Source organism: Pelmatolapia mariae, linkage group LG4 (assembly GCF_036321145.2).
Source record: "Pelmatolapia mariae isolate MD_Pm_ZW linkage group LG4, Pm_UMD_F_2, whole genome shotgun sequence".
NCBI classification, from domain to species: Eukaryota; Metazoa; Chordata; class Actinopteri; order Cichliformes; family Cichlidae; genus Pelmatolapia; species Pelmatolapia mariae.
Window position 1 is genome coordinate 25584323 of NC_086230.1, and position 15746 is coordinate 25600068.

At 40.7% G+C, this 15746-nt stretch overlaps 1 protein-coding gene across 1 annotated transcript in view; it reads right to left on the reverse strand.

Annotated features, from left to right (window-relative positions):
- Positions 1-5807: 5807 nt before the first annotated feature.
- The window catches only part of baiap3 (BAI1 associated protein 3), a 46057-nt gene continuing 36118 nt past the window's right edge, over positions 5808-15746 (reverse strand). Inside the window, exons 23-34 of the mRNA XM_063470751.1 lie at positions 15116-15256; positions 14875-14970; positions 14395-14610; positions 14208-14276; positions 14043-14122; positions 8690-8798; positions 8168-8239; positions 7119-7202; positions 6787-6907; positions 6589-6712; positions 6298-6503; positions 5808-6074 (exon numbers count right to left, since the gene is read on the reverse strand). Of these exons, the coding sequence (XP_063326821.1) occupies positions 5971-6074; positions 6298-6503; positions 6589-6712; positions 6787-6907; positions 7119-7202; positions 8168-8239; positions 8690-8798; positions 14043-14122; positions 14208-14276; positions 14395-14610; positions 14875-14970; positions 15116-15256 (1422 nt within the window). The 3' untranslated portion in view covers positions 5808-5970. The remainder of the gene's footprint in view (positions 6075-6297; positions 6504-6588; positions 6713-6786; positions 6908-7118; positions 7203-8167; positions 8240-8689; positions 8799-14042; positions 14123-14207; positions 14277-14394; positions 14611-14874; positions 14971-15115; positions 15257-15746) is intronic.

Here is a 15746-nt window from a genome sequence, read left to right on the forward strand (position 1 = left end):
TTTTCTTTTACCATAAAGGCCAGCAATTTGTTACATTGTAAGTACTTTTACTCATGTACTTATACACCACTAAAGCTCAAAGAGCAACATTATTTCTCTCATTTCTGTCTCTCTCTTTGGTCCATTAAGATTTATTTAAGATTTGTCACACAAAAATGACGATAACCAATAATACAGTGCATTTTCCCACAATTAATTACACTTGCTTTTTATGTTTTGACTGAATCAAATCACTAGTCACAGCAGCAGGCGCTTATCTCTGTGTGTCTGAAAACACCATGCCCCAACACCCAGCGTCACCAGTTGAAGGCTGTCTATAATCAGACATTGAGTCCTTTTGATAGAGGAAGAACCTTAAAAGGATAAAGTAGTCACTTCGTATTCTGTGCTCCTATCACAAAGTAATGTAAACAATCAAGTGACATCAGGGCTAGGGCGACCCCTATAAGGCTGAGTAAGGATTTGTAAAGTTACGACTACATCTAGTGGTTAGAACTGGAAATCCTTGGGACCATTTCTGTCTACTGAGCACCTCTCTCACACAAATGCATGTTATCGCGCAAACACTGAATATAGCTTGTATTTTAGAATCCAGAATAGATGACAGTCAAACAGCGAGAGCATTAATAATCTGTATGTCGGCTCACAGGTGCACGGAGACATTAAAAGACCAGAGAGCTGTCATATGCACCGACAGATGTAGTGAGCGCTGGCACTGACTAGAGGGCATAATGTCTGCATTAGATGACAAGTTCCTCTCCACACCTGAGCCAGCATGCAATTCAATACCCTTCAGTCATCACCAGGCTTCTAATTTAGAAGGTATCGACTAGTGTTCAGTAGAGCACAAGCACTCGCAGACATTCATGTCCTCCAGCTGTGAGAAATTCTTGTCTAATCTACTATCACAGCAGCTCCTTGAGAAATGCGAACACCAAGGCGATTGTGTCGAGGTATGTTTCACTGGCTGTGGAATATGATTTCTGTGGTCGTGTGTGATTTTTCTGCAGGGCTGCTGCTGCGTTACAAGGTGCATTTGATCTTCATGTAACTGCTGCCAAGGGGATGTAAAATATTAAAGGTCACCGAAAGGCTGATGGTCGGGATGATGGAGTGAACAAATAGGTGTGAGCCTACAGCATACCTCCACACAGACACAGATGCAGCAAATGCTATCTAAGTGACGGCACTGAGTTTAAAGTTAAATACAATCTTTATTGGGTTTGTAGACATTTCCCAAAGGTATAATCCAATAAACAGCAACACAGGCATTTACAATTCAAGGACAAATAATTCACTTTCACAATAACAAATTGAAAGAGTTTTGCCTCTTGCAGATACTTTTCACCAGCAGTGCCTTTGAATCTAAACGACCAAAGAAAGTGCTCAACTCAGCAACATATCACATAATAGTTTAAATAAACTATTGGTTAAGCTGTGACACTAGGTCATAATGATGGTGTGTTGATTCACAGTCTGATTTCCTTTGCCACATTTCCTGTATATTCAGAACTAAACATTTTACATCGTTTTCAATGAACCAAACACTATGTTAACACTTTGACTTAACAGAACATTTAACGACCAAAATGTTTCCTTTGCTTCTGAATAATCAGCAGAACAAATCCATAATAATACTGACCGGATCTGCCTGTCTAAGGGCAACGTTAGGAAATTTACAAAACTGTGACTGAGTATAGACAAATCTTTAATAACTGGAAAATATAGTTGCTTTCTTCAACTGCATTCTGGAAAAAAACGTTTTTGCTTCTTTTTTTTAATTTAAAATCGTCAGTGTTAGTTTTAATTTGACTATAAATATGCAACTTACTCCTGCATGTTGATCCTACAATATAAGATTTTTCTTATAACATTTATTTGACTTTAAAATAGTTGCTTACGCTCAAAATGAGGTTGCATTTTTCTTTGTAAACATTTGGCCAGAAGAACTGGTTGTAAAATAATACGGAGAAAATATAATCGCAACACTGGTACTCACTCAAATATCACAGTTACATCCTTTTATCACGCCTATGAAAACCTGCAGACTTAACAGTGGAGATGCTGGGTGATTTTTTTTCTGCAACAACGCCAACACTATTCTACCTGAAATATCCTAAGAACTAAATGTAAAGGCAAGTGCTATTCAGATGGACTGAGGCATTCCCAGCTCCTGTTTGTAAGGCAGGCTTATCGAACGCTTTAACAATGCCTGTAAATGCGGCACACTCTCCAGGCATAGATATGGTTTTTTGGGTGCTTCATCCTCACGACTCCACAGGTTAACGACAAAGCACTACACAAGCAGCTACTGTAAAGTTACATCACTATCAAAATGCTGTCGGTGTGAAGATTTTGGTGCTAAGTACTTGCTACAGTGTTTTTTCAGTGTTTCTTCACTACACCTCTGTTACTACTCTGTGATCCCGCTGTCTCGTCTAAAAAAGGTGCCATTCGTAATTAGAACTGCGATTTTAATACTTCCCAATACCCTGGCTGTATTCCTGTTTTTTAAATGCTTTTAACATAGGTCTCAAATCCCCTTTGGGGTCACGTCAGGAAGGGCAACTGGCATGAAACACTCTGCCAGATCAAACATGCAGAGCTACCCGCTGTGGTGACCCCTTGTACCAAGGGAGCAGCTGAAAGTAGCTTGTTACAACAGCAGATGACTGTTCAGAGTTTCTAGTGCATTACAACTGTAAAACTTGAGCTACATTTTTGATATTAGGGGCAATTTCCTAGAAAAATATAGCATTAAACCTCCAATTTAAAAGTTCTGGTTGTCAATGAAAATAATTAAAGGTACAGTACTCGGCAGAACTCTTGAGCCACCACTCATTTGTTTTATTTTCCTTCCTTGCAGACTCAAGTGGTCTTGAGCAATAGTTCTTCAGCCTTTCTGATGCTCTTTCTGATTTTTTCTTTTGACATTGGCTGCTTGTTTGTCAAGCCACTTAACACTTACCTATGAACCTATAAACTGACCCATTCAAGCATAAAAAAGGCTCATATCTCAAGGTGTGGAATTAGTGTTGAGTCAAACCTTAACATTTTGACAGAGAACAGAACAAAAAGCCTTGAAGGTATTTCAAGAAACCTGGAGAACTGTTCCAGAAGACTACTTAAAGAAAAAACAAGAAAGCTGCCTAAGAGAATTTGGCTTGTGTTTAAGAATAAAGGTGGTCATAGTGAATACTGACTTTTAAAATATGTTGTATTTCCAGGTGTGACTAGACATGTTTCAACAAATGTCTGCATGTATTTCCCATTTTCCTAGCAAAAGTCAAAGAAATGAGGGGTGGCTGATTTCTTTCCAAAGTACTCCGCTCGTTTTCAATGTTTTGTTCCTTTTTTAAAATTTTGTTTGCTTAAAGATGGCTTGGGTTGTCGATATTATTCTCAATGTCACCAGACCTCTAACACTAGAGACTGAAATTAAGCTCATTAATCCACAACCTCACCTTTAAAAGTAAATATGAGGTTTACTAAAAAAGCCTCTTTTTAAAAGCATAATTGGCTAATGTTTTATTTCAACCTCCCTAGGAAACGAGCCCTTTAGAATTAAATGAGTGTGAAATTGAGAATACTCCATTATTATATTGTCATATCTGCGTTTTTTTTTTTTTTTAATAAAATGTTTTTTTAATCTTTAAGTTGCATAACAATATAACAACAATCCCATGTGGTTAACAAGATAAATACTGGCTGGATTTCTGGGTGTGGTTTGACCCTCATCTTAACATCCTAACCTCTCAGTTACTGGCACAGCTTTGAGAGACTAGCTAGTGTTATTTCTGTCAGCCATATGAGAGCAGCTGCTGGTATGGAGGGCTTTCTTTACCGCTTAAGTATAATTAAGCCACTGCGCAGGTTCATTAACCTTATTTCCTTTTGACCTCAAGAGATTAAACTTCAGAACATGACATAATGTTCATTTCTTTTCCTCGCAAAAGGACTACGATGAGTAGGAGTTCAAATTTGATCAATGGAGATCTTGTGATGTTTGATGGTTTTCTGAACACTACTGTTTCACCTAATGAATGTTTTTGAACCTCTTTCATCGGGGCTTAGGGCCACACACTGTGCCACAAAGTGTATTACTTTTTGAGGATGTCAGGGGATATATTCCCCCACCCATCAGATTGATCTAGATAACCATTAAAATGCTAGCAGAGTAGCAAAGAGCAATAGTTATTAAGGACTTCACATGTACTCAGTTGAAAAAAAAATCTAATTTATCAAGTTTAATAACGAAAACTTTAAAATCGGTCCTGCCTCTTTCTTTCGACTGTTCTTTGCAATTCCACTCTGCAATTCCCCCCGGCCTTGCAGATGCAGTGAAAGTCTTTTGGTGGTGAGTGGCCTTGATTGCATGATTTTCCACACTTGAGAAGATGTGGATAAAAGCATTACTAAGGTAACAGAGAGGGACACCACTTTTTACCATTGCTCTCCTGACTGTGCTTTTCAATAGCTCGCTCCTAGATTAGAATTTTAAATGTGCAGCGAGTTCAGTGTTGCTGTTTTCATAAGCTCTACTCTCCATCTCCCAACCACGCTGCCTCGGATATCAGATCGTAATAATAAGTGACTAATAAGTCGACGTGTGTGTGACGCATTAATGTAACAACACTCCCTACCATAAACCAGACTTCTTAATAACGCTGAACTTAGGGAGTACAAATGTTATTAGGAGTTATTTCCTCCTTGGGATATCTGCTGTCTAAATGAAACAACTGTCTGTTTAGCAGGAACCTCTTATACTCTTTCTCAACTGCATCTTTATTCTTGGACTCTACTAGAGTATCTCTGGATGAACAAGCTCTTTAAGCGCCTCTCACTTTGCCAACTTTCTACTGATTGGCTGCCTCTTGGAAACAAAAGCTTTGTACATCAGATGGGGAAAGCTTCTATGCTGAGATGACCATATTATAGATATCCCTCTCAGTGACATCATGTCAGATCGAAAAGCAGAAAAAACTGTCTGAAATTGAGCGTTAGGGATTAGCTACACATATGATGCTCTCATTATCTGAAAGTTTGTCCATATTTTAATGAGCATCCACTAAGGAAATGCACAAACACGCAACATTTCAACCTTTTGTACACGGAGGATACATTCGTTTCTGGCGCTATGTCTGTAAAGTTAATCTGTCAGTTGAGCAAGTGGTGTCGCATAAAATACGGGAAGGAGTTCAAAGGATAGATCTTTCCAGCACTAAGGTAGCACTGTCTTTGGTCTCTTCACTGACCCATCACAATCTTTGTGAGGAGCAATCTGAAAAGTTGAATGAACCCGAGCTGTGGCGTGTGCCTCAGGGGAACGTTAAGCCTCCCTGCTGCTCCTCCTGCTGCTGCTGAGTGAATGACTGGTGCAGTTTCCCAAAGCTGTGCATTATGTTTTCATGAGTTCTACTACAAATTTCTATTTAAAATTTAACTTATGAAATGGAAACTAAATGCGGGTTCAGGCTTTTACTTTCTTAATAGTCCTTCCCACAATTTATCTCCACAAAGTCCATGAAGAATGTCAAACTCCCCTTCAACTAATGAGCATATCTGAGGTATAGACTTTGACTAAATACTATTGGATGTGTAAGCTACTTCCACAAAATAGTTCTAAAATGTTAAATCTATCATATCAAAGAGTATACAACAAAGATAACGATTACCTCATTACAAAAAATATAGACTAGTAACATTTAGGATCAGCTATCCACTGAATTCTAAAATATAGTTTAACTGAGACGGCATCGAGTTGCACAGTGACAGGACGTTCATTCAGTAAGAAAACGGAAATATGCTTCACTGTCTTCCTTTTCTTTTCATTTTGGTATAATTACTGAACAAACAATACATCAGGGAGGGGAAAAAAATAATTTCAATAGTGTAAACATTGTACCAGTACAAAAGCACATGTCGCAAGACGTGGTCAGAAAACACCAACACAGGCAGCGCTGTCACCCTTTACTCTTCCTCCATTGACTTCTCAATCTCTTTCAGCCTGCGGACAAACTCCTGAGCCTCCCGGTCCCCGACGCGAGCTTCCAGCATCCCCATGATTGGCTTCTCTGGAGGCGAGAGAAAACAGATGAGCACAGTTTCTACACCTGACACAAATATCTCTTGATTGAATGGCTTTTCATGCTGCATTGAAGAAGTAATTGGAAACCCAGACTTACACCCCCTGGTCTTCAAGAAGCAAATATTATGTCTGAGTAAACAAAACGACGGCATAAAAAACCCCCCAAAAAACAAAACAAAATAAATGATACAGCCCGGAGCCGTATGTACCGCTGGGTTTACTGCGAGACAGATGCAGAATGACAGGCTGGACGCTCTTGCCAGCCGCTGAGGCGTTCGGTCTCCCCGGCCAGCAGAAGTCGCTGAGAGGAGCGACGGCTTCTCCAGCGAAGTCGTTGGTGGACAGCCAATCGTAGTCCATCACAGTAAAGGTCAAACAGGCAAACCTGTGCCTGTACTGTTCAGGACTGACGTGGCTGGAAGACAATGGAATCAAACAAATCAGCCACAGGGTGTGTGCATATAAACAGGGAGACCTAAAAAAAAGGTCAGAGTACTCACAAGTAAAAGAGCTCATCGAACACTGGGTGCAGCGTCTTAAGCTTCACTTGCGTGCGTTGACTCTTGGCCATAGGAAAGAGGTGGTGAGGACATAGCTCCACTATGACAAAGGGATCACTCAGACCTGAGGAAGTAGTGCGTTCAACTTTAATATTTAATTTAAGTCAAAAATTAAAATTCATAAATTCACATATTTACCATTGGCATCCAGTGCAATGATATCGGCAGCATGCAGGATCTCCACTGTCAGGCGCTGCTCTGGAGCATCATAGTAGCACTTCACGCTGATCCGACCGTAACGTGTATGTTTGAGAGTTTTCTGCAACATTAAGTATTGACAGAAATATTCAGCATGCATCCAGCCACATTTCGCGGGTTGTGTCATGTCTTCAAAGGGCCGACGAGAAGGCAGATTTTTAATCAGAGGTATAACAACAGAAGAAAGAGCACTCTGCTGTCCAATCAATACTTCTTTCTTCACTTCAAAGGAGAACAAAATGAGATTGTCAGTCTTGTAGGTTGAAACGCACCTGGTGGGAAATCTTCTCTAGATAGTACTGTTCAATCAGCTCAAAGGATGAACATTTATTCAGCCTCAGCTCCTCATCCAAGACCTAAAACAGCATCGAGATTGTCACAAAGTGATCAATGGCATGATGGATAACGCAACAAAAATCTGACCTTAAACCCACTTATCATGATACCAGGAGCCAGACTAGTAGATGTACTAGTAGATGTTCACCACTAAAAGTGTGTGTAATGCAAAAAGGGCAGAAATTTGCTTCTTTTATAAATCTTTGGACTTTACAGAAAGTGGAACTTGTAGAGTTCAACAATTTAGCAGAGCTTCTGTCATAAAAACAAAAATATTTTAGAAATCTTTTGAAAACTTTAAAACTAAAAACTATATCACTTATTAGCCAAATAAACTGAATTTAGATTTTTATACCCAAACTAAACTTCTCTGGAAAGTTAGAAATTAATCAAGTGTTTTAATGACATTTTATTTAATAAATAATGTATTTTACTGTTTTTTTCCTTCTGTAAAACTAAAATGCTGCAGTTTTGTGCAACATTTTAGCATTAAAAATATTATTTTAATTAAAGACCTTGCACATACTGGTGGATTAACCATAACAGAAACATAAAAATATTATTATTATTATTATTTGGCAATTACAAACAATGACAATTTAGGGCAGCTGTTGCATATATAAATAAACCTGGCTTTGGGTGGTGGTCTAATAATTTGGTTAAGCACCGTAGAAAATTTCCTTGTTTATGGAATCATGAACAGAAGAAAAATGCCAAAAGTGTAAAAGTAAAAGTAACCGAAGCCATCAACTCTGTAAGTTCAGGGTAAAAGATCACGGCAGATTTAAGACTGGAAGACAAACATGAACCATTAGTAAAACAGAAGGACCACCTGCCAAAATAAGTGTAATATTAAATGCAAGTTTTGTGAAAATTGTCTGTTTTGTTGCACTTTTTAAAATCTCAACTTTATCATATCATGTGCAGTGTGCACAACAGACGTACATTATTTATACAGCTGGCTCCTGGTTGACAGAGTTCCTACCTTGTAGTCTCCGCTCTTCATGTCTTCCAGGAATAGACCCTCTCCCCTAGCATGAAAGAACTGCAACAGAGTCTAAAGCGATTGAATAAAAGCATTAAACTCGGGAGCTGGGACTCATAACATTTATCCCTCTATTTTTGATAGACTTGTTGTTCACACAAACAGCATGAAACCTCTGGCAAACATTGCATCTGTCTGCCAGCCTCCAAAGTCATGCCATGACTTTTCATGCAAATATGTCACGTCCTCTTCCAGCTGGTTAAATTGGAATTAGAATATACAACAGTTCCCACATTGTCATTCATAAGGGAGCTCACTTTGGCACTGAACTATTACCTAGTGTCTTCATGAATATCTGATATATGCTAATGATTGCACGCCAAAGGGCATACCGAGATAATTAAAGAATGCAAGCGGCAATGATAATCTTAACATATTAGACACATGTCTTTTTAAACAGACCATTCTTTTCAGTGGGCACACCGACTAATAGGATTATTGTGCAATGCAGTAATCACTGACCTCTACTGTGTACTGGAAGCGGTTGTAAAACTCCACCTGGACACCCCTGTTTTCAGTGACCGTGTCCAGGATCATCCGCAGGAGGAGCTCCCACATGCTCTGGAGAACTCTACCAGGAAGCAGACAATGAGACACCCACACATGTGTGTTTACCAGCTCTTCCAATTACACCCCATGTACTCTCACTATGTTTTCACAGATAATAGCCCGATAATGAATACTTGTAAGTAGTGTAAGTGCTAAAGGCTATTATTATTATTGCAACGCTTACATTCATACACAAGCGCAGCATCTTATTTGCTGAGCTGTCACACATTTTATGTGGTACAACAGAATAGAGAAAATCTCTTTTTAAGAAAAGGAAACAATGGATTTTGTTGTGTAACTTGGTTCGTAGAGGAACATTTCATATGCGGTTGGAGTGAACCAGAAATCTATTTTGGGTTGGCTTGGATTCATTGTGGTTTTAACAATCAAATATATGCTGATCATGCAGTGTTTCATGTGCATGGGAAACATAAGGAACCAGGGGATATTTGGTGTGGTGCATGCTGGCTGAACTGCCACAATAAATCATATTTATAGTAGAGTGCAAAAAATCTTGAGCCACCCTTATACAGTTTGTACAGTTCTAACAAGCCTAAAATTCATATTTGGTATGGCCTCCTTTATTCGCCAACACGACCTGAACTCTTTTAGGCAAGCTTTCTTGTAATTTCTCTAAGTCGTCCTCAGGAACAGTTCTCTAGGTTTCTTCAGAAGAAGTTCTTCTTTGGAAACTGGCTGCCTTTTCTTCTGTTTTTATCAAGATGATCCCAAACTCCTTTAATAATATTGAGGTCCAGGCTTTGGGGATGCCAGTTGTTAACCGATAGTGTTCCATTGTGGGTTTCCCTATCCTGGTATCTTTCACTGCACCAGCAGTGTGTTTGGGATCATTGTTATAATGAAAAATGAAGGCGTGGCAGATGCTTTCCAGAGGGCATTGCATGATGGATCTGAGTTCATAATCCCATCAACTATGACAAGATTAACAACAACACTGCCTGGAATGTGGCTGAAATTTGTGACAGAGCCTCTGCCAGATTTTATTGGTTAGTCCAGTTTTGTGTAATTTCACACACCTCAGCCTCCTTGATTCCCTTCCACTGACAGCATTTCTGTTGCGGCTTTGGTGAACAGTAGATGGATCAACTGGAGGGCAGATACATCTCTCAGGTCCTTCGTCAGGTCTTTTTTGCTATTTCTTAAGGACATGACTTTCAGATACTGTTGATCTGCTGTAGACAGTTTTTCAGGCCTGTCACTTCTTTTTTTTGTCCTCCACTAGTCCAGTTTCCTGTGTCAAGATGTCAATTTTTGGCTAATAGCTCTTTGGGAATAACCTTGTAGTGCAATAAGGTGAATCCTAAAGCGCAAAAATAAAATCTTGCTATTTTATGCCTGTCAAACTGTGTTATCCGTGTCATCATTTCCTGTAGATTAAAAAATGGGGGCAATTATGTGCTTTTGCAGCAGGCTACTGAAAAACAAAAGGGTAAGGGTTTTAAATTTGACCTTTGTTTTTTTGAAAGTGGTGATTTGCTAATTGCATTGTTACGTGTCTTTTTAGGCTTGAATGATTCATAGATCTGTGTTAAGTGGCTTAAATAAACCAAAAAACAAATAAAAACATTCCTCTGAAAAAGCCTGGAAAAGATACAAGCACTGGACGGAAAATTAGTGAAAAAGCAGTCAGTGTTAAAGAAATCCAAAGCTCCAGAAAGCCTGGAGAACTTTTGCTCAAGACCACCTTGAAACATTACGAGAAAGTCTAGATCCTTGGATGCTTGCATCAGTGTTATGGTAAATGGCCTGTATTTGTATAGCGCTTTACTAGTCCCTAAGGACCCCAAAGCGCTTTACACAACCAGTCATCCACCCATTCACACACACGTTCACACACTGGTGATGGCAAGCTACATTGTAGCCACAGTCACCCTGGGGCGCACTGACAGTTATGCACATCTTAAGTTAGTATAAAGATACCATACTTTGAAATAAGCCTCAGAACAGTCTTTTCCTGCTACAGTCAAACCTATTTTCACAGTATTTTGACTATCACTCAAATTAAGGTTCTGATTAGTTTTGCATGTATGCCTAAGGAGCTTGGAAAGAAAAGCGTCTGGACTTCTTTAAGTTGCTTGAAGACGTTTCACCTCTCATCCGAGACGCTTCTTCAGTTCTAGGGTCAAATGCTGGAGAGTCCCAGATTTAAGCTCTGTGGAAGTAACTCACCAAGAGGGACAATGGACCCCCTAATGATCCTCTACCTAATCACATGAGCCAAGGTGTGAAAATGGGTGTGGGTCACAATCAGCCAAGGTTTTGGGTGAGCTCATTGTGAAACCTAGCCCCACCCTGTCATGTGAATTCCTGAGGTCAGATGGCCCAGGATGTGAGTGGGCGTTAAAGCGTCTGGGAAGGGATCTCAAAACTGGATTGGCAGACAGTTGGTGTCGTAAACCACCGCCTCTGTTCAAAGATGGTTGCTCACATCAGACCCCAACTAGGGAGGATAAGAAGGACAAACGCAACAACACTGTCATCCCCTATGTAGCCGGTGTATCAGAAAAACTCAGGAGAGTCTTCTCCAAGCACGACATCCCAGTATACTTCACACCCAGCAACACACACAGACAGAAACTGGTTCATCCCAAAGACAAAACTCCTAAACACAAACTTAACAACGTGGTGTATGCTGTACAGTGCAGCGAGGAATGCCCAGACCTCTACATTGGAGAGACTAAACAGCTACTTCATAAACATATGGCACAACATAGAAGAGCCACCTCCACGGGACAAGACTTGGCGGTCCATCTGCATCTAAAGGACAAAAGTCACTCTTTCGAGGATGCCAATGTACATATTTTGGACAGAGAGGACAGATGGTTTGAAAGAGGAGTGAAAGAGGCCATCTTTGTCCACTGTGAGCGACCATCTTTGAACAGAGGTGGTGGTTTACGACACCAACTCTCTGCCATCTATAATCCAGTTTTGAGATCCCTTCCCAGACGCCTTAACACCCACTCACATCCTGGGCCATCTGACCTCAGGAAATCACATGACAGGTGGGGTCTAGGTTTCACAATGAGCTCACCCAAAACCTTGGCTGGTTGTGACCTACACCCATTTTCACACCTTGGCTCATGTGATTAGGCAGAGGATCATTAGGGGGTCCAATGTCCCTCTTGGTGGGTTACTTCCACACAGCTTAAATCTGGGACTCTCCAGCATTTGACCCTAGAACTGAAGAAGCTTCTCGGATGAGAGGTGAAACGTCTTCAAGCAACTTAAAGAAGTCGAGACGCTTTTCTTTGCAAACTCCTTAGACTACGATGACCTGGATGACTGAGAACCTTCACAGACATTTTGCATGTACAGGTCCTTCTCAAAAAATTAGCATATTGTGATAAAGTTCATTATTTCCTGTAATGTACTGATAAACATTAGACTTTCATATATTTTAGATTCATTACACACAACTGAAGTAGTTCAAGCCTTTGATTGTTTTAATATTGATGATTTTGGCATACATAACTCATGAAAACCCAAAATTCCTATCTCAAAAAATTAGCATATCATGAAAGGTTTCTCTAAACGAGCTATTAACCTAATCATCTGAATCAACGAATTAACTCTAAACACCTGCAAAAGATTCCTGAGGCTTTTAAAAACTCCCAGCCTGGTTCATTACTCAAAACCGCAATCATGGGTAAGACTGCCGACCTGACTGCTGTCCAGAAGGCCATCATTGACACCCTCAAGCAAGAGGGTAAGACACAGAAAGAAATTTCTGAACGAATAGGCAATTCCCAGAGTGCTGTATCAAGGCACCTCAGTGGGAAGTCTGTGGGAAGGAAAAAGTGTGGCAGAAAACGCTGCACAACAAGAAGAGGTGACCGGACCCTGAGGAAGATTGTGGAGAAGAACCGATTCCAGACCTTGGGGGACCTGCGGAAGCAGTGGACTGAGTCTGGAGTAGAAACATCCAGAGCCACCATGTACAGGCGTGTGCAGGAAATGGGCTACAGGTGCCGCATTCCCCAGGTCAAGCCACTTTTGAACCAGAAACAGAAGCGCCTGACCTGGGCTACAGAGAAGCAGCACTGGACTGTTGCTCAGTGGTCCAAAGTACTTTTTTCGGATGAAAGCAACTTTTGCATGTCATTCGGAAATCAAGGTGCCAGAGTCTGGAGGAAGACTGGGGAGAGGGAAATGCCAAAATGCCTGAAGTCCAGTGTCAAGTACCCACAGTCAGTGATGGTCTGGGGTGCCATGTCAGCTGCCGGTGTTGGTCCACTGTGTTTTATCAAGGGCAGGGTCAATGCAGCTAGCTATCAGGAGATTTTGGAGCACTTCATGCTTCCATCTGCTGAAAAGCTTTATGGAGATGAAGATTTCATTTTTCAGCACGACCTGGCACCTGCTCACAGTGCCAAAACCACTGGTAAATGGTTTACTGACCATGGTATTACTGTGCTCAATTGGCCTGCCAACTCTCCTGACCTGAACCCCATAGAGAATCTGTGGGATATTGTGAAGACAAAGTTGAGAGACGCAAGACCCAACACTCTGGAAGAGCTTAAGCCCGCTATCGAAGCATCCTGGGCCTCCATAACACCTCAGCAGTGCCACAGGCTGATTGCCTCCATGCCACGCCACATTGAAGCAGTCATTTCTGCAAAAGGATTCCCGACCAAGTATTGAGTGCATAACTGAACATAATTATATGAAGGTTGACTTTTTTTGTATTAAAAACACTTTTCTTTTATTGGTCGGATGAAATATGCTAATTTTTTGAGATAGGAATTTTGGGTTTTCATGAGTTATGTATGCCAAAATCATCAATATTAAAACAATCAAAGGCTTGAACTACTTCAGTTTTGTGTAATGAATCTAAAATATATGAAAGTCTAATGTTTATCAGTACATTACAGGAAATAATGAACTTTATCACAATATGCTAATTTTTTGAGAAGGACCTGTATGCCTCTTCAACTATGAGCTGTATGTGCCCATTCTGATTTCTCATGTTCTTTGTTACGTTCATGTTCTGTCTTGTGTATGACATGATTCAGTGGTTTTGTACTGAATGTCTATTTCTTTTAGCACAATTGTGACTCACAACAGTTATTAACGCATTAAAGTCTACCTCCCCCCTGCCTTTTTTGTCATCTTGTGATGACGTTGCATAGTGACTCAAAAAGCAAGTTTTGCTAAAGGCAACAAAAAAAGTCTGTGTGCTGTTTTTAGAAAGTAATGCAAGAAAAAACACTTGAATATTAATAGTAAAAAGAGAATTAAAAAGTACCTGGTTAGATTTTCTTTTACAAGGTTTTCTGTCAGGATGACCATAGTGTCTTGTAAGTACTTCATGAGAGGGGAAACAGCCTGGGAGAATGTCACACATTACATAAATACCACAAAACACCGCTAATATAAGGATAAAAAAGGCTAGGTGGCTATTGCTACATACGTCATCATTGTTGATGGAGTCAGGAGACAGGCTGATGTGCTGGATGTACCTCCGCAGCTCAGGCAGCATCTGCACAGGAATATTTAGTCACAGATGCATACTTCAAGTATACAGATGTCCGGATACGCTCAAAAAGTTCTACAAACTGGTTTGTGAGAAACAGGAAAATTATACTCCTCGTGTTCACCTTGTCAGTGAGCAGTGTGATGAGGCGTTTAGCTTCTCTCTGCAGGTCCAGGTCCATGTTGAACAACTGTCCATTCAGAGCCTTGTAAACCTGCTCTTTCCCCTCCACCCCACATGATTCCTCCATGGCGCGCTCCACACCCTGCCAGTCCAGGTCCCGGGGCAGGTGACCCAGGAAAACGCGCACATGGTCTATGTTGTTCAGGGCGATGCAGAGCTAGCAGAAAGCGAGGAGGAGCAAAGGCGGAGAAACAGAGGGTAGAGGTGGAGAAAAAAAGAAGGAAAAGAAGCAGGGCTACAGAGAAGTGGAGGGATTGAGTTTGAGTGTAAATGATTGATGACGACAAGAAGCAACTGCTTTGTTTTTGTGTGTATAACATATCTGCTCTCCCGCTGAGCCCTTTGTGTTGACAGAGAGCTTGCTGACATCGTTGACGTAATTCTGTGCCCACCCCCGGTTCTGTCTTGCTACAGGCGTTACCTGCACTGTGAAACTCTTGTGGTCTCGGCCCAGCTGGTTCCTCTCAATCTTGTGCGTTATCATCTCTGAGTAGCACACGGCCTCACTGCAGAAATTCTGCAGTAGATAAAATCAGTCTTGTCATTACGGAACACCTCCCTCAGTTTCCTTTATGATTTTGACTGATAAACTGTATGTGTCATGTTTCTATGTGCACAGAATATGAGTATGTGAGTGTGGCAACACTATAAGTGGCACTCACGTCTGTCAAACGTGTGACAAAGATGAAGGCCCCCGCAGAGTCTGGCCAGGCCAGCTGGACCCAGATCTCGCGTACCTGGCTGAAGCAAGCTGTCACTTCAACTGCTGAGGAACTGTGCTTGGCTTGCTGCAAAGGTCCAAGCTACTCACAAAAAAATAAAATCAATCTTAAAAAAGACAAAGCATGGATTTCCTAATATTTACTTTTTTTTTTACTTGCATGAAAATCTGTAACATTTTAGCATATTTTGCAAGCAGGGAATGAATAACTGTTTTAAACTTAACACGGTAAAACATTTTAATGTAGTTCCAAGGAGGTACATGACCTGTGATTAAAAAATACGCAGTTCATTCATAAAAAACAGACCTGATTTAAAATTTCCCCTTTAAGGTCATATAGTTGTAAAGCTCACTTCCAATGCTGCTCCTTCTAATTGGATCACTTCAATTACAGCTCATAGTTCTTCTATTTTTTTAGCCTTTATTGGAAAGTGAAGCAGTGAATATAGACGGGAAAGTGGGGAAAGAGAGAAGGGGAAGACACGCAGCAAAGGGCTACGAGCTGGACTTTGGAGTCGGCCATTATCTGCCAGCACACAGCGCAGTTTTTTGACTTGGCCAAATTCATATCA